Source organism: Nannobrachium achirus (genome assembly GCF_963921795.1).
Source record: "Nannobrachium achirus genome assembly, chromosome: 11".
Taxonomy (NCBI): Eukaryota; Metazoa; Chordata; class Actinopteri; order Myctophiformes; family Myctophidae; genus Nannobrachium; species Nannobrachium achirus.
This window is the reverse complement of record NC_137820.1, coordinates 59,244,854-59,264,764: the sequence shown is the minus strand read 5'-3', so window position 1 is coordinate 59,264,764 and position 19,911 is coordinate 59,244,854. Positions and strand designations below refer to the sequence as shown.

The 19,911-nt window shown below is 41.9% G+C and overlaps 1 protein-coding gene across 1 annotated transcript in view; it reads left to right on the top strand.

Moving 5' to 3' along the window:
* trhr2 (thyrotropin releasing hormone receptor 2) overlaps positions 1 to 17,773 on the top strand; it is a gene marked incomplete at both ends in the record, with an annotated part of 30,658 nt that extends 12,885 nt beyond the window's left edge. The window contains 2 exons of the mRNA XM_080737224.1: positions 3,229 to 3,739; positions 17,559 to 17,773. Coding sequence (XP_080593350.1) covers positions 3,229 to 3,739; positions 17,559 to 17,773 — 726 coding nt within the window. The remainder of the gene's footprint in view (positions 1 to 3,228; positions 3,740 to 17,558) is intronic.
* Positions 17,774 to 19,911: the final 2,138 nt, after the last annotated feature.

Sequence of the window (19,911 nt, the reverse complement as noted above, 5' to 3'; positions counted from 1 at the left end):
GCAGAAAGATGTCACGTGGACAGACGTAGTCTAATGAAGAGACAGAAGCCCTTATCGAAATAAGGAAAGTCGGTCACATAAATCAACTGCTTGGTTACACACAAAAACAGCGCAGTGTTCAGGATATTTAGAGAGAGAATGGAGGCGCATGGGTTCCATCGCACACTTGCACAATGTCACACTAAAGTCAACAATTTGCACATGCAGTACATAAAAATCTGTGACCAGATAAGACAAAGTGGTAATCTCTGACCTCCTGAAAGGTGAGTTTTCTGGGCAGTTTTGAAGGATGCCAGCGAGCTACATGTTTTAAGGGAGGTAGTCAAGGAATTCCACACCTGGGTGGCAGTGTTGTAGAAGGAGAATGTACCCATGTTTGTCTTATGGGTTTGTGTTATCAGATCATTGTGTGCGCTCCCTCTGGTGTTGTGGCTGTGGGTGTCGCTAACTTTTTGGAGATGTTTGGTCAGATATGGAGGGCAGATTTGCATTGACTATTTTGAATGTCAATCCCATTTTTAGTTGTTTAACCCTGTCTTCAACGCTGAGCCATCTTAGGCTAGCGTTGGTCTGTGTGTGTGTGTGTGTGTGTGTGTGTGTGTGTGTGTGTGTGTGTGTGTGTGTGTGTGTGTGTGTGTGTGTGTGTGTGTGTGTGTGTGTGTGTGTGTGGCTACGTGCAAGGAAATGCATGTTTGCATGCATACGCGTGCATGATGAGCCTCAATACTCATACGAGAGAGAGTAGATTCTAATCAATATTGTGTTCAAGGGCTCCATCCAAGAGCCAAAGATTTGCATAATGTGATTTGGGATTTACAATGAAGTGTGCTTAATACTGCAGATGGTTTTACTCTCTGTTCTTCAATATGCAGTCCACACTGTTTTCATTCGTCTGCCCTCGGGCTGTTTGATAGGCTGATTCAATCTGATAGAGTTGGATAAACTTCTGTGTACCAAAGAATGGTGGGAGATTAATATACACTTTTAATCTTCAAGACTTTTTTCCTGTCTGTGATCTCCTGAAGTGCACATTGAAGAAGACGGGGTGGTTATGTTTGGTGTGTGGTGCTATCCAGGGACGTGCTCGGCCCCTGATTCAGCCCTGGAAAAAGAGTTTGAGAGGCCCTCATTTTTTTTGTTATATTTCGTCGTTGTCGGGTGGAAACCTTGTATGTCCAAAACCGTTTGTTTTGTATTTATCATTTTAAAAATGATTTAAACTAGTGAAAACAGCCGATCTACAAGCACACAACGCCTCGCATCGCAAGGCGTTGTGTGCTTGTAGATCTGCTGTTTTCACTGCTTTTGAAACTCGGAGATACTAGGTTTCTGCCCGACAGTGACGATTTACTTTGTTGGCCGCACAGCCCCCAAAATGGAACGAAGGCCGCCATTTTATTTTTATTTTTTTCCTAATGGCCAGCCTGGACTGGCCGGGAATGAACCGGCCGTTCGGGAGTTGTCCCGCTTTTCCCAATGGCCAGCACGTCCCTGGCTGTCGTATTAACCAGGGGCAACTTGATATCATTTTACATCTGAACTGAAAAGCAGATTCTTTGGTGAAACGAAACCTGGACTCTTACGTTAATTTCCTCGACCGAGTCCGTCCTCTTTGTTTGTGGTATCAGAACCCAGTAAGCCACTGGTGCATAGTGGCAGTAATAATATGCATATTCAAAATGCCACTCAGATTCTTTCTGTCTCATTATCTCTGCATTGTGATAATTAGAAAACCGCCCTCTCCGCCTCCTCCCTGTTCAATTAAATGCTTTGTTGTGTAGCGATTTTCCCTTCTTAATCTACTTGCTGAGGTGGCTGTCACTGCCTTGCTGCTCGAGGCAGGGGACAGAGACCCTTATCTCAAATAGCATTTAGCGGAGGAGAGACGTGTGCACGATATGCGCTATCAACCTGCCTGACTTTTTCTTTTTCTGCAGTGATCACAAAACATAGGGAGCTGAGTGAAAGGCAACCATGCTTCAACAACATTATTATGGGCACGACGGGTGGGGGATGGTGGGGGAGCTCTAAAATGTCTGCAGGTGTACGGGGTGAGGCTGGGTGCGGAGGGGGAGAGGAGTGGGGGGATAAGGAAGGTGTGTGGTATTGTTGGGGACTGATAAGGCTAATCACTGAAGCCTTATACGCTGACTGCTTCTATTTCTTACTGTCGCACCGGGGTTCAGGAATGCCTGAACGCTGTCGTCATGGTCACAAAGCCATGGGGGTTTGTGGGTGTGGTGAGGGATGTTGCATTGTTTGTACTTTGTACACACACACACACACGCACACACACACACACACGCACGCACGCACACACACACACACACACACACTTGTACAAATGTGCAGTACCATGCACAACGCATAAATAACATACACTATTTTTGCTGTAACTGAATTTCCTTGTTACTGTTTGGTTGTGTTTGATGATTCCTCTGTTGTTTATGTGTGCACCGATTCAAATAATTTCTTTACAATGACCATTGTCATCAAATTATTTTTTATAGTGTATTATGACCTTCTCTTCTGTATTACCGTTCATATAATATAATGCAGGGCAGCTTCATTCACAAACCGTATAGTTACTTAGGCTAGCTAAACATACTATCAGTAGCTATACAGACTGGACCGGGAGCCCACACGTTATTACGGGTTAAGCACACCTGTCCCTCTATTGCTGTTGCTATATGGCTGGCTCACTCACAGAATCATTGTTAAAGGACCATACCAGTGTTCTGCATGTTTAGCCCATTGACTACATTACTGCTGACAGTTTTTGTTGATTCTTTAGAGAAAGGGAGAAAGTGGAAACCCTTAGATTGCATGATGTAGCTATGATGTGTTATGTACGAGCTGTGAATAGACTGACCTGTATAATACATCTGATACACACAGTGCCACAGTGCCACAAGTTCACTTGCGGAGATTCACTTATTTACACATACACCCACTTCAGGGGCTGCTAATGTTTCATTTGAAATGTTCTGTTGCCTCAAACAATCATGAGGCAAACACATATAATCAGACAAATTGTAACAATTTATCAGACAATATTAAATATGAAAATCTGCAACATAGTTATATACAACATGTAGAGGGGGTCCCTGCTTCATCTCTTTCTCAGCAAAGGGGTCCTTGGCCTGAAAGCGTTGAAGACCCCTGAACTAGAATAATCTTTCTGTGATTCTTACAGCTGTTCCCTGCTTGCTCTTCTCTCACCTCTAGGTAACTAAGATGCTAGCTGTGGTGGTGATCCTATTTGCGCTGTTATGGATGCCCTACCGGACTTTGGTCCTGATAAACTCTTTTGTGTCCACACCCTACCTGGACTCCTGGTTCATCCTGTTTTGTCGGACTTGCATCTATGCCAATAGTGCCATCAACCCGGTAATATACAACGCCATGTCCCAGAAGTTCCGCTCGGCATTCCGTGGGCTTTACCGCTGCCAGGGACCAGAGGGACAACAGAGGACATTGTCGATGATCCAAGCCAGCTATAAGCCAGCTATAGACTCACGTACCAGCACGCCCCAGCCCAACAGCAGTGCACCGGACAAAAGGGCACGGAGAGCTATCCTCAACACCAGCTCAGAATGGAAGGGCGGTAAGGTGGTCGGCGGTGATGACACGACTGGGCCGTTTCCTCAAGCAACCTCAGCCAATGGGAGGAAAGACCAAGATCCCATAGAAACCTCGTCGGTTAAGATTTGGACGGATACAACTCCTCCGGCCAATGGTAGGAATCATGTGCTTATAACTGGTATCACCACCAACGATGATAGTGGCTTCAAAACAGGTGATAGTAAAGGTGTGGTCTCTACAGAAAGCTCAGCCCATCTTAACGTATCCTCCTTAAATAACAATGAAGCTAACATGGAACCCATGGAGTCTTCATGCACAGAATCATCTATAGTCAATGATAAAAGAGAGAACAAACCCATAGACAACTTTTCATGCAATGTCAGGAAAGTGGTTGACTCTACGGACGATGGCAGATGTAAAGATCCCATTGACTGCTCTGGTAGAGAGAAGAGAGATACTGAACCCCGCCTCGAAGAAAACAGAGACATAACTAGAGATGAGACCATGTTAATCCCTGGCCAACCACAGAGAAATGAGGAGAGTATGATTCATACTGTGGTGTAGAAACAGCTGTAGTAGAAATGGCATTTGTCATCATAATCATCAATCTTTAATGCCTCCCCCTGGCCAGCCGGGGCGCCTGATGGAGGGGAAAGGAACTGGTTGGAATAACGTGTTCCTTCCACCCGCTACGTCCAAACCAGGGAAATCCCCCCCTGTCAGGTGAAGAGAAGCAACTTGGACTACTCATGCACTGAAGGAAGCATGAGGTCAGCCCGTTGTCTCCCCAGGCGTGGCAGAGGGAGAGCAGAAACTAGGATTACTAGGTTAGGTAATTGGCACTGGGTGAACAAATGGGTTACAAAATCGTGGGATAAGAATTATAAAAAGAAGGAAAAAAGAATTCTCCCTTGATTTTCTCAGGCACACAGTTTATTGTATGATCCCCTGTAGGCTGCAAGGCACAGAGAGGATAACATATTTCATTTTCAGAGAACAAGTTAACCACCTAGTCAGCTTTAGTATCCGTTAATAGGTCAATTATTAATAGACATGATTAAAGGTGATACACCATGCATTTAAAAAGTATTTATGTCATATTGTTTATGTCCCAAAAACGTTTTTCAAAAGGTTTGAGGCTAAATTACCACTCCTGAATAGAGAGCCTCTCTCATTTTTTTTTTTTTTACGATTTTCTTGACGTCACAATCGGCAGATGACGTCACAATCGGCAGCAAATCTGGATAGCCTGTTTTGAGAACCCGTGGGATACTTTTAACCTTCGCCTTCTCAAAACCAGAGAAAGACACAACGGTCAGAAATGGGACTTTTTGAGGATAGAAGGTGCTAGTGGGACCCCAAAAAAAGGTTTTAAAATAGGAAAAGTGAAATTTCATGGTGTATCACCTTTAAGGGTTAAGGCCTGTCCATACTGTCTCTGACCACCGAACCTTTCGTCGGAAAGGTCCAGTTCAACTACAAAATGACGTCACTCGCAACTTCTGAAAAGCATTGCCGTGAATTAGAGTTCGTAAAGCTGCACATCGGAAAGTCGAAACTCTCTGACGAAAAGTTTGGTGATGATGTGGCCCCCCAGATGCAAACACATAGCTTTTTCAAAATGTTTTATTTTTTTCATGCACACACAGTTCCCCAAGTACAATATTGGAGGAAACAAAATTAGTTGACTGTAAAAGCTTCAACTCAGACCTCTATGGATTGTATCACCTTGTTAAAGCCATGTTTCCCATCAATAATTGATTTCTTTCATTACATTTACATTTTATTTGTTTGTGTCATACGGTGGGCTATAAAGGTTTTCAGAGTTAAGAGGAGAATTCAACAAAAGTACAAACCTTTCCCATTCAAGACAATGGTGAAAATGTAGTCACTAATAAATTAATGGCCATATATGGAGATCTCTGTGTCAGTCCATGTCCCTTTATGCCCATATATGGAGATCCCTGATGTGATCAATATTAAGCCCATATCTTGGAATGTCCATATATGGACATACTGTGTCAGTCTCATGTGGTCTATGACGTCCGACATTTATGATGTTAGCCATTTATGATGTCAGCCATCTCCATATTTGGGAAAAGTTACATTTTTGCATTTTCCCATTCAAGTCAATGGAGAACATTTATTCACTAATAAATGACTAAATATAAATGAAACAATATCTAACGTATCTCTTAGCAAAATGTTGTCTCTTATTACAATGTTGGTATTGTTTCAGTATTCTATGTTAGCACTTATTCAAGATCCTAACTGCATTCAGAGCTGCATTAGACTTTAGTGTACCTCTGCGGCAATGAATTGTGAACATGTGAATATCATAGTGAATATAAATGTGAATATAGCTATTAACAGGGTCCGAACACAGCATATGACTATGGGATGTGATGAAGAGGAATATGATGAAGGTGACTTTCAGAAGAAGATGAAGAAGGGGAAAAAATATATATGAATTAAGATATTCAGAAAGTTTGGTGATGCCAAATTTGCAACAGGCTCATGCATGCACGTTAGTGATGCGCGGGTCAGGTTTTTTTCATAACCCGCACCGCCCACAGGAACGTTTCGGCCCACCCGCACGGAACCTACCCCGCCCGCACCGCCTCGCCCCTGCAGAACAATATACAAATCAACGAATCCGCCTGCCCCGCGGCCCGCATAAAAAGAAAAAGATGATAATCATCTCCACAATAGCTCATCTTTATATACCGCTCTTCTAAGTACCCAAAGTCGCTTTACAGAAAGGTCTACAGTAGCACAATATTGTCATATGCTAAAATAAATAAACAAACATGTTCAAAATGGGATTCTTTAGGCTACTGTTATTTGATAAAAAAGACATGCAAAAAGACATGTTCATTCTCTCTAAATCGGGGGCATCGTCGGGGCATGAATGGCGTTTTGAATGAAGTTTTCTGTCAATCATATTTATACAGTGCCCCGTACTTCAAACAGACAGCAAAAGACAGACAATATTAAATGCAGTTGGTTATTGATTCGAGAGATGGGGGCGACACGAGGTGAATGTGAATGGTTCACTCAGTCAAAAATCTGTCTCACTTGCGTTTCAAATCGTATCCGTTGACTGGCGGGTGATATAACTTAACTGACACAAAGCATTTACAGACTTAGGGTGGATGACAGAGACATTTAAGTGAAATCCTGATCAGCGACCCGCACTGCAAATTGTTTGTGCATTCTGCTCTGCACCCGTTGTGTGTCTGACTGTGTCAGAAATCGTGTGTGCGAGACGCAATATGTGGTTCGTGCAACTTCGTGGCACCAACAGGAGCGGAATTGGGACGGTCCTCGCACCAAGGAGTGGAGGAGAAACCTCGCTCCAAACCTCTCTGGCACATTTTTTAAATTGCTCGATCTCGCTCAATTCAAGTGTATTCAAACCGTTGTAGGCCTATTCTTATTCTTATTATAAGGCATAGGCCTACTCTTATTAAAAATAAAAGGCAAATAAGAGCAGGTGATTATTCTTATTTATTTTTTGCACATGAGAGTGGTGATAACCCGCCCGCCCCCGCCCCGTCAACCGACCAATTGAGTCTGAAATCTTGACTGAACTGCAGTTGCGGGGTCTGCGGTCAACGGGTCACTAATGCACGTGTTTGGAGTTGATGGCACCCCCAATTTGGCATCATTTTACACACGTGTTTAACAGTGTTATGAGACTTCCTTTGAGTTTTTTTTTATGATCGACCATCAATGTTTTATTTAGTGTGATTTGTCTTATTTGATTTGATTTTTTTTATTTGATTTTTTGTATTTGTATCTCCCCCCTAGTGGTCAAATACTTTCAGGGTGTATCAGGTGCTAGAGATATCCTGCAAGTCAATTGACCATATTCACACTGCAGCCATCTTGCCATTAAGTTAATGAAATGCCAGAAATGCCACCCCAGTTGCCACCCGGTTTCAATGCAAATATGGTCAATAGTCAGACAGACTTTAATGTGGGTTCCCAACCTCGTCCTACCAGTAGTTGGCAGTGACTAAATTGGGGAAAAATGAAAAGGGTCTCACAGAATTATTTTGTTTTGGCATTTGTTGGCATTTCTGCTTTGTTTCTTGTTAGTGAGAGAGAGAGACATTAGAGCCTGGATACAAACTCAGTCCAGCTGTAAAGTGCAAAATCATGTTAGAATGAGAATAATTGCGACCGTCAGGTCGCAGTTTAGTATCAAAACCTCCACCGGCCGTCCGTCCGTCGGTCACACGTCACACGTCACACCTTTGCCCTGCTAATATCTCCGCATCAGTATGACATCACACTGCTGACATCAGTATGACATCACACCATATATGGAGGGATATGTTGGTTATCTCCATATCTGGAGATTCAACCTTCAACGATTTTGACATCTTGTTACTAATCTGTCGGTAGATAATGCCGGTCTTATATAAGGGTCATTTGTGTACGGTGTGATGTCATACTGATGTCAGCAGTGTGATGTCATACTGATGTCAGCAGCTATGTCTCTATATATGGAGTTATATGTTGTTCGTGTCCAAATATGGGGCTTGTGAGGTCAGACTTAGTGAGATTCGTCGGTTATCTCCATATATGGAGGGATGTGTTGGTTATCTCCATATCTGGAGATTCAACCTAACGATTTTGACATCTTGTTACTAATCTGTCGGTAGATAATGCCGGTCTTATATAAGGGTCATTTGTGTACGGTGTGATGTCATACTGATGTCAGCAGTGTGATACTGATGCGGAGATATGAGCAGGGCAAAGGTGTGACAAGGCCCTGCAGAAAATGCATGACACGCTGCTGCGCCACACTCAGCACCCCTAAAAACCAGTACTTGGGATTTGTTGATGTAAATGTTCACATAGAGTGTAATAATTGGTAAAACAAACTTTTGGCCTATTTGTGGAGATAAGCGACCAACGGTCGCTTATCTCCCGATTAGGGAGTCTTACTGGTAATATCAATAATAGGGACCTTTCCAGGGAGGCTTTCATGTGGCGTCTTTGCTGTATCACCCTTTCTTGTTTTATTTAGATTGTTTTGCACTGACCAATGGACACTTTTGTTTGGCTCTGCACTATTGGGTTGTGTTGGTAGTATTGAGTATTTTTGCTTGTGTTTGACATGGCGGTGAGATACTTGTAGCACTGACTAGCATTGACTGTCATGGACACTTTTGTTAGGCACTGTATTGATAAGTTGTGCTTTAAGTATTGCTCCGCCTCGTGCCACAACCCTGAAACAGTGGTAAATCAGCCAACAACCCACTCCCTCTCATGGTAAATGGCTTACATATAATAAATCATCTGTCACACAGCATGTGTGACATGTGTTCTCTGAGAGAGAGGTGTTATGGGCTCTCTATGACAGACTGACAGAGATGCCACATAATGCTGTCTGATGTTATGTGCTGTCACTGCTCTGCTCTATGAGAACATCACCACAGCATGCAGTTTGGTGTTCTGTGAGAGAGAGAGAGAGAGAGAGAGAGAGAGAGAGAGAGAGAGAAAATGGCATCATTCAGAGATAATTGTCATTGTATTATTGTAGAAAAATCCATTATAAATTTGACTTGTAAATGTATTTATTGATAAAAAAAAACAAAAAAACAATTATAGCATGTTAAACAATTATCATTTCAAATGTGGTATCACTATCAATTCAATTGTACTACCGTCACTGCCCTAGTTTACAGGTGTAAAAGTTTGTATTTATTGACAATGTCTTTTAAGCAGTACATGTTTGCTACTGGTCTCATACGCTACAAGTTCCCAATGCTGATCCAAGACTTTGAAATAAAGACACAGCGATATTTCTTTATTAGCTTCTATAAAATACGCACATCATCTTCCGGTTGAATGTGGAAAAACCCTACATTCCAGAATGCTTGGCTAAAACAACAAAGAAATAATTGATGTCGCTATTTAAAAGAGTTTGTGCAGTTTTCTTTTTTCTTTCCTTTTTTTCCCCATTACTGTCTTTGTTTACATAGCGATTCAGTGCACCAAATACTGTATTGTTTCACATTGAAATGGAATATATTATCTTTTCAGTATGTCGCAGATAAATATAACTTTTACTTGTTATTTATTAGTTTCTCAACTATAGTAAAAAATGCCAATATTCTTCTTGAATGGTCAGCTGAGAAGGCTCCAAAAATGTAAATATACTTCATAATATTCACTGTAAATTCTGAATTGTATCGTTGACCAGTTAAATGATTATTACTAATTATTACATTATTATTATTACATTATGTTTGGGTAAAAACTAAAAAGAAAAAAAGGTTTGAGACATTCTGTGCTATAGACCTACATTTATAAATCATTAAAAAAACATATGATAGGGTTCCTACACAAGTATGGAGAGTATGGAATTACACTTTTAGTCATTTCCAAGTCTGGATAATATGTAAATGGGAAAAAAGACTACCAAATCCACACATAATTGTATGGCTGCATTCATCGTCATGTCCATGGACACAGTCAATAAATGAGGCTTCACAGATGGTGCAGACATTTAATATTTTTTATCGACTCATTTTCAGTTCTTATTTAGAAAAGAGATTCATTTATTTTATTTAAAATATTTTATTTAAAATATATTTAATTTTGGTGAATAAATAACATGCTTCCAGGCCGAAGGCAAGTACAAAGTATGTTATTTGAGTGTGTGTTTTTCTTCAGACCACACAAGGTGAATTAAACTTGCCCCTTCCCATGGAGAACTGTTACGCCAATGACTTAGCGTCTGTGTTAATATCAACACTAGTCTGTGGTCTGTGGAGGGGACTATAGCTGCTAAAAGTGGGAGACTGCATGTAATAGCAAGGGGAGGGAGAAACAATAACAGCATAGCAAAGTGAAAATCATTATGGGATTACAAAACCCAACAGCATGGAACAGAAGGATTTGTTTTACTTCTACAATGCCAGACTGATGTCTGTGTGAGTCACTGTACTGTATGGTTTCCCCAGTCACCTAATAACTGAACATACATGACATGCTGTTCCTTCCTTTACGTGTGTGTGTGTGTGTGTGTGTGTGTGTGTGTGTGTGTGTGTGTGTGTGTGTGTGTGTGTGTGTGTGTGTGTGTGCGTGCGTGCGTGCGTGCGTGCGTGCGTGCGTGCGTGCGTGCGTGCGTGCGTGCGTGCGTGCGTGCGTGCGTGCGTGCGTGCGTGCGTGTGCGCGCGTGCGTGCGTGTGTGTGGTGTTTTGGATGATAGCTTATGTGTGTCAATAAATAACATGCTTCCTATGCGTGCATTTGTGCATATGATCCTTGAAGATACTTGGCCCTGGAGAGCTGCTTACTTGCTATACTATATTGTGTTGTAGTAATCACAGAGTTTAAAACTGTGCTAGATTGTAGACGTACTGTAGCTCTATCGACAGCAGGGGTCTTCAACAGGGGGTCCGGGACCCCTAGGGGATCCTCAGAGTTACTACAGCCAGGGGGCCACCAAATCCTTGTGATAGGATAATTATTATAACCCTTGCATCCCTATTCTGAGGAGAACTTTAGCCAGAATAATAGCAAATCTACAAGCTCTCAGCTTGTAGATCGGCTATGATCTAAGTCGAGGTTTTGGTGTAGAGGTCACAAAGAGCAGACCAAGTACAGAGGGAAAGGTCAAGTTTACTACGTATGGACGACTGAAGTGGCTAAATGTCTGAACAAACATTAACACAAATCCAACATAGACTGATGACAGTGCTGTCAAACAAGTCGATGAAAATCTGCATAACACATTTATACAATATGTAGAGGGGGTCCCTGCTTCATCTCTCGCTCAATTAAGGGGTCCTTGGCCTGAAAACGTTGAAGACCCCTGATCTACAGTATACTACTACGATTGTGTTTGGTTGTCACTTTGAATATACTACTGTTTTCTAGTGGTGTGGTTTCATTATACAGTCGTACACTACCATGTGCAGTACCTTAACTGTCTTTAATATGTTGTAAAGCATACAGGCTCATCTTTTTCTTAGGGAACGCATGTACAGTATGTTAATAATTAACCCAATGTTGTGTCTTGCATGATTATTGATTGATCTTCAGCCCGTGATCACTCAGTGTGCTGCTTCCCTAGCAGGATCAATAAAGCATCTAATCTCTAACCAAATCTCATCTGATTTATTCTCTCTATTATGACCACTAAAATCACAGCATGCACGCACACACTCTCTTGCATTCATTGACACATGTGGACGTGCACAGACAGTAAATATACGCAAACGTGCATGAACACATGGCTATTAAGATGTCTGAATTTCCCTGTGGTCAATTTAGAGAATTGAAGTCCCTATATATCAGACCTGGGCATTGTGCGTCCCTTTGTTTCACTCTGACCGGCCTTTGTAGGGTTAATGGCAAATTACAAAATAAAAAAAAAATCTAATTTTACCTCATGCATGGACTAAAGCTGCATTTCTTTTATTATTATTTTTTATTCACGCACATGGACGCAATGCGTACATCAGCATGTGTGCGTAATCATTGGATGTTGTCTCAATAACAAGCAGGTGCCTTACCATGTACCCATCAAAAATGGCTAAAGTGGCCCCATGGAAAAAATAATTGCCCACCCCTGCTATGTAGTATACCCTCTCCCTCTCTCAATCTCTCTCTCTCTCTCAGTTTGTTTCTCAGTCAGGGTGTGGACTGTGGGCTGGCGAGACGAGGAGATGTGTCGATATTGACAGATGAGGTCCTCAGAGCCGACCAACATCCACAGACGATACATTCACAGTCACGTTCATGCTTCATTTATGCCCCGTCATGTGACAGAGTTGCACGGCAAAAACAGCAGATCTACACTCTATGCCAGGGTTCCCCAAATAGTTTTCCCCAAGGTCCAAATTATGTCTAGGGTACCAAGCCGAGGGCCACAACATTGCAGGGGGCGACGGTGGCGAATTCCGCTACTCCAGCGACAGTTCAGATATCGTCACTCTCTGGCAGAAACCTTGTATCTCCAAGTTTCAAATGTTTTTAGTACATTTTTTAGATGATAAATACAAAATGAACGGTTTTGGACATACAAGGTTTCCACTTGACAACGACGATATACTAGTGTTTTTGCTGCTCTTATGCTACCATTATTACTGGGGTTGGTGGGGGCCAGACAGTAGCCCCGCCTATTGGGGAACCCTGCTCTATGCTATGAGGGCTGCTGGGGTCTGCTGGGGAAACTGAACCACAGGGGCAATTCTGCTAAATAGACCCCCATAGACTTTGTAGGAATATGTAGGAAATGAGCCTCTATGTTATATTTAGCCCAGAGTTGTCCTTTAAGACAGTGGTCCTCAACCTGTGGGTCAGGACCCCCAGGGGGGTCTCCAAATTATTTTGAGGGGTCCCCAGATGATTAACTTAATGTGCAACATTGTTTTCTCACTCAACCCAACAGTAAACAAATCAACATAAAGTTTAAGTGAATAGAGGGTATCTGCACATTTCTCTGCATGAAAGAGCGGCGTTGCCTTGAAATAAAATGATATTGATACAGAGAATTATCACTCACACATTGCTGGTTGTTGAGATTTTTAAATTACAGCAATCTGCTTGTGCTCTGGATAATTTAATTCAATGAAATGTCGGCTTGATGCACTGCTGTCATAAATGTGTTGAAAATAACAGGTGTATAAGCTGTCAAGTTGTCAACACGCCACGACACAGTGCGTTGATATAAGTCAGTTTTTTTGGTGTGGCACATGCCACGCATCTATAGAGGATCTAGGAAGCAAATAAAGACACCGCAGTTTGATTCGATAATGGCTCTGTCAATTATGAAGCGACTTTTAAAATGAAAACATCTCTATATTCCTTGGAAAGTCCACTTTCATGACCAATGACTGTATTGTGTCCCTATTAAATCTGTCCAGAGTCCTCTTTAATAGTATCTCGCATCTCGAGGAGTAGCCTCAGAAAGACCCAATGGCCACTCCTCTTTTTACAAAACATTTGTGGAACAGTGGAAGCACTGGAAGGTGGTGGGAATAGGACAGTCACAATTATTACATAATCGTCTAATTGCAATTATTTGAGTGACAATTAATCGTCATGTAAAATGTCATAATTGTGACAGCCCTAGGAGCTTTACCTGCGTCATTGTCTTATGCTAATTTGTCCTATCACTGCATAGACAAGATCTGAATTGCTAATTCCTGCTCATTTTAGTTTGTTTTTAAGTGTATAATTTTTCTTCTTAAATTGTCTGTGAGTGAAGTGGGAATGGTGTAATAGAAGTGTATTCACAAGCCCACACTTGATCTGGATACAAAAGACCCTCTCCGCTTTTAATAGTGCAAAATACATTTTTCAATTAATTAGCCACTTAAACCCTATTAAAACATTTTCATAATTAGCCAATCTAGTGCGTGACTGCGTGTGTGTTGTGAGCTGGTAGGTCTGCTATTTTCAAAGATTAATCTCTAGTTAATTCTTTATTACTTGAAATTGTATTTATTTCTCGCCTATAATGAAAAAAATTTAAATAGGGACACCAGGGTGAAAGTGGTCAGGTTCTTTTGTTGTTTTTCAGCTTTCATTTTTCCTCTGCATACAGTACTTTACCGTACGTATTATTGTGTGTATATATAACTAAGAGCCATTGTTGCATGCTGCGGCGTTTACAAAAGGACCAGAGGTCAGACGAGGAGGAGTGTCAGCTCTGCAAGTAGGACAGTGCCAAGCGTAAAGCTGTCACAGTCGCTCGGAGGTGTCAACCGTCTGTCACGGGAGAACAGCATATTCCAGGTGGTAAATTCAACCCCAGGCGGTGTGCAGAAAGAAAAGGTTTTCTCCTGGTGAATCCGTCACACAAATCCCTGCTTCTTCTATGTTCTGTTCTCCTCTCCTTCAGAATCAGAAACAACTGTATAGTCACATCACAGGTTTACAGGTGTAGAATTCAATCTTTTTGTTATTTACAGACAGAAAAATAAAAGGAAGGGGAAGAAAATATAACAAAAGATATTTACATAGTTTATTTTAGCATTTTATTTTTTATCCATTAGGTACAACTTTACATGATAAAGACATTGAGGCAAAGGGTGGGGCGCAACGTTGGTGTAGTGGTTAGTGCTTAATCATGCGGAAGGTTGAGTGGTTCAAACCCTGCCTAGGCCGATGTCAGCAAGGGGGAAAAGATGACAGCCACCTCATGGCCTCCCCTAAGTAACAAGACATCTTGTGAAATAAAACTAAAAGTTATTCCTGGGAATGGAACAGATTCAGCACATTGTCAGGCTCAACCAATTCAATTTTCAATTTAAAGGGCTTTATTGGCATGAGAAAACATACGTTTACATTGCCAAAGCAGAAGTGTACACACAATACAATACAATATAATACAATCGGAACAACATATGTACAGGTGAAAAGAGTGTAACAGTTTTCATGCATCAAGGTTACATGCAGGCAGAGCAGGGATATATACAATGGTTTTTAAGGGGGTTGGGTTCCATTTGATATCCTTCTCCTATCACAGCAGCTCACAAATGTGTGTTTGCAACCACATAGTCCTGAAAAGGTAATTTTTCACTGGTACAATCCACATGGTCAAAAGGAAAAGGTAATGTACATGGCCAGAGCGTAAAAGTCCAAGGCCAGCCTGTTAACAGGAGGCGGTCATGCCTCCTGAGTCCTTTCTACAACACATCCAGATAAATATGTACAGTATGAGTGGGAGAGAAAGAGCACAGAGTGTGAAAAGATTCGCCACGGACGAGGCCAAGTCTTTGGCACGGACAATGTGTCTGTGTACAGACATATTGATGACCCCTGTAAGCAGGGACATGCTGGGCCCCTGATTCAGCCCAGGAAAAAGAGTTGGAGAGGCCCTCATTGCGCGCTATAGAGAGATCTCTCTCCATAGCGCTGCTGCTACTCAAAGATTTGCCATTTCAGATCATGACAAGTGACAAGCCAGTGGGCCAATTACATGAGTTATATTTCGTCGTTGTTGGGTGGAAACCTTGTATGTCCAAAACCGTTTGTTTTGTTTATCATTTAAAAAATGAATTCAACTTGTGAAAACAGCCGATCTACAAGCACACAATGCCTCGCACCACGAGGCGTTAGTGTGCTTGTAGATCTGCTGTTTTCAATACTTTTGTGCGACGGCCTTGTATGATGAAGCAGGGCTTTGCTTTGCGAAAAAATGTACACATTTGAAACTTGGAGATACGAGGTTTCTGCCCGACAGTGACGATTTACTTTGTTGGCCGCCCAGCCCCCAAAATGGAACGAAGACTGACATTTTATTTTTTTCCTAATGGCCGGCCTGGCCAGGAATTAACCGGCTGTTACCGCTTTTCCCAATGGCCAGCACGTCCCTGACCAAAATCCTGATGTCGATTGTAAAAATGGACACGTAAGTTTCAGGATTCTACATTGACGTCAGGTAAGAGGCAGCAGCTCCCCGCGTCAACACCCCTCACTTGCTTCCTTCATTGGATTTATACAGTATATGACATTTGGGACATCGGAGCGAAAGCAATGAGAGGAGGATTAGTGGGGGATGAGACAAAGGGAGGAGTGAGAGAGAGAGAGAGAGAGAGAGAGAGAGAGAGAGAGAGAGAAAGAGAGAGAGAGAGGCCTGGTCTCCACGTGGCTCACAGTAATCCATGGTGTACCACACTGCTCCACACTGTGCCAATTCTATTAGGCATGCTCCAACAGCAGGCCATCTTACTCACCCTGCAACCACCTGTCACTCAATCCCACTGGGAACACTTGGCCCTGTGGAACACATGCAGGCTGAGAGACTACTGTATAGAGCAGTGTTTCTGGGTCCATTTTGATGCACCGCCAGTGATTTGGTTTGTGGTTAAATCCTTTTTCAAAAGAATTTCAGAAATCCAAAAATAAAAATTCTGTCAATTAAAAAAACTTTTAAGGAACATTTAAGAAATAGTGAACATACTGTATCAGAACTACTAGCTCACAACGTGTCCCTATGCGACATGTATATCACTATTTTCTTTTAAATGGGGCTTAAGTTATTTATTCATAATGTCATTCTGTAAGGGTCCAGTCAGTCTGGGGGTCCTTGACATGACGATGCTTGAGAACCACTGGTCTAACTGGGTTTGTCTGTGTCTCTGTCTGTAACTCTGTCTGTATCTCTGTAGGCCCATCTCTGTCGCTAGTCCCCACAAAAGTAGATACTGTAAATCACAGCTCCACACTTTATGCTTTGTAGTAGTAAGCCTTGCCGAGGGCAGGAGCTTATCTCCTGTTTCTGTAGCATGAGGCAGCTTGATGAACAAGTTCACATGACGCTAGTACGGGTCACAGGTACTTTCCCCTGTGAGTGGCTGCCCAGCAGGGAGGCATTGGGTCCCATTTGAATCTTTTGTATGACCCAGCCGGGGATCGAACCTCATCCTCCCAATCTCAGGACGAACACTCCAACCACAAGGCCACTGAGCTTGTGGCCTTGGTGGTACATTACAGAGAATCACATGGGCTAAGTTCCATAATGTTATCAATGTTAGTACATACAGTAAAGCTCACGTTAGCAGACATCATTGGTGATGTGCAGGCACTATTGAAGATATGCATATCACCTTTTTTATTGATTGAATACCTACATAAGGTTAGGAAACAGTAAAAAGGATTACACAAAAAGCCGTAGGGGGCTTGTTTCTATTGTGGTCCTTTGAATTCAATTCGTCAAGACATAAAATACATTACGTATCAGCAAAAACACTATAAGCAATTCTAGATATTCTTTTACAGAAATGGGGGGGGGGGGGGGGGAGTGTAGAGGAGGACCTTCATCTCACAGGGTTCCTTCCGTAGAGCTTGCTGAGGGAGTAGGTTGAACACTTCTGCATTTCATACATTCATTTGCATTGCATTTACACTGCTACACTTTCTATACGGTGCATCACAAGTCAGCAGAGAGATAGATGGAGAAACACTGTGCGCATAATGTTTAACTGATATCTCTACAGTATATCTGACCCTCATTGCTAACACCTCTGCGGCCCCCATACCTGTTAATTACTACATGGTCTCTGACGAATGCTGGAAGATGTTCCTGATGCTGTGCTGTGTCCTCTGTGATGCAGCTGGACAGTTCAGGGCCACGATGATAATGAGGCGTTACTCTGACAGAGATAAACAGCTGCAAGACAGGTGGAGCTCTGTTGTCATGGAGCGAAACTAAATCTGTCACAGTCTCTTCTACAAAGGTTTCTACCAAGGTGCTTCTGCTTCAATTATTCCTGGGAATGGAACTTAAAAGGTGAATTAGAAATCTAGCTGCTGCAGCAAGGGGACACGCAGAGAAGGAAACATGAATTTATTCAAATGTACTGCCATACTTCACCATTGTTTTTCCTCAAAAACATGTTTGTCATTGTATCAAGGTTCAAGGTTGTACTTTATTGTTACGTCTTTTGTACAGGTACATAAGAGTAAAATTTGTTTTTGTTTGGCATCCTTCAGACAATGCAGTCGTATATCAAAAAAACAATATAATAAACAGCAAACCACATCTAAAAATAACAATAATAATAATCTAAAATGGTGTAAATAACAGTAAGACGTAAAAAAGAGAAGATAAAATAAAGGAGTGCAAAAGGCAAAAAGAGCAACAGGAAAAGAAAAGAGCATCCTCAGATGTACATGTGCAAAAAGTTTGGCATATTCTATACGCCACAGCATATTTTTCCAGTAGTTGCTACTGTACTGTACTTAACTTTTGTAAACATCTTCACAGTGTGTTCTATGTGCAACATATAACTGGTGTATTTCTACACCTGTGCTTTTGCAAGTCAATTGGGCTAAAAAGCACAAAAAATACCAGCATCAATTTGGTTAAAAGGATGCTCAGCTCATGATGCTGTATTGTGACATCTGTAAATTACACAAATGCACCTGGGACTGCAATCCCTGCACTAAAAATTGCTCTCGATTGTGTCCATGGGCACAACCCGAAAGTAAGGCCCTACGTTTTTGGTTTGAAGTAGTCAACGGTGTACAGTACGTGTCAGACTGACCTGGTGGACCTTTTGTATTCTCCAGACTGGAGAAGGATGGCCTGCCCACAGTGGAGAGATGGGTTGGATTTGGCTGATTTGGAGGTGTGTTGGAGATGGATTCAATGGCCAATCAATGACCACTTATCATCGTGACATTTAAGATCAGCACACTCTGCCACAGTGGCATACTGGTAATTTCCACCGTGTCATAGAAGTAATGTAATTTGTCCCAAGAGTCAAATTTGTTTGGGGGAATTGAAGGGAGTTACTGTAATATTAACTTCTTTCTTTTGGTCATATGAGAAGCATTTCTCAGTGTAAGACATGGTTCAATGATGTCTGGCAATAAGCTAGCAGTACAGTATGTGTAATAATAACTAATAATCTATCTAGCTGAACAACCAGTAAGTATTTTATGAAGGTTATAACACTGTGTCATGCGGTAAAGGAAAGAGGTACACCACCCAAGTAGATACACCGCGGCACGGCATCAGAGCTAACAACACTGCAAAGCACACATGCACACACACAAACACGCACGCACAGACACACGCACGCACGCACATAACATATGCCCTGCTTCACCTATAGCAGAAATAATACAATGGTGTGGTTTTGTGAATCACTCCAGCTCTGATTTCTTTTTTAGCAAAACTTGTAAACAATGCCATGTCTCCCACAGACACATTCTAAGAGATAACGTTGTAGAAGCCCAAGAGAGAGAGAGGATAGAAGGAGAGAAGTGAATGGTTGTCATTGCAGGGATGTGAAGTAACGCTCTACTTCCACCTCCTTAATTTATGATCTCACATGCATACCGTTTCAGTCCGTTTGTCTATTTTCCTGCCATTTTGACACTGCCAAAGACATCAAGAACTGCCAGTCAGCAAATTGGTGCTGTGGGAACCTACACACGGGCACCGGTCACGAGGACGTCCCACATTAACATATGTGGATGTGCTCAAGAAAGATGCTTTTTATGCTTTCATTCTTAGATTGAAGGTTTTAGACACTATGAAAAAAGAGTAAAGCCGCACACTCGTAGCTACCGATGCACATTTATTATAGGACTACACAGAATGAGAAACCAACGTTTCGGACAGACAAGCTGCCTTCTTCAGGGTTGAAGAGTTCCAGATACATTGAACATGCAGTGAATTATTCCAAACCGTTTTTGTTAAGATTTTGAATTTTTATGGCATACAGCTCATGAATATCAAAAGTCCATATTTCGAAATATTACAATATTGAAACGAGACCACTCAAAACAAGGATTTATAATAGAGAAATGTCAAGAGTTGCTTGAAGTCCAGTGGGAGGT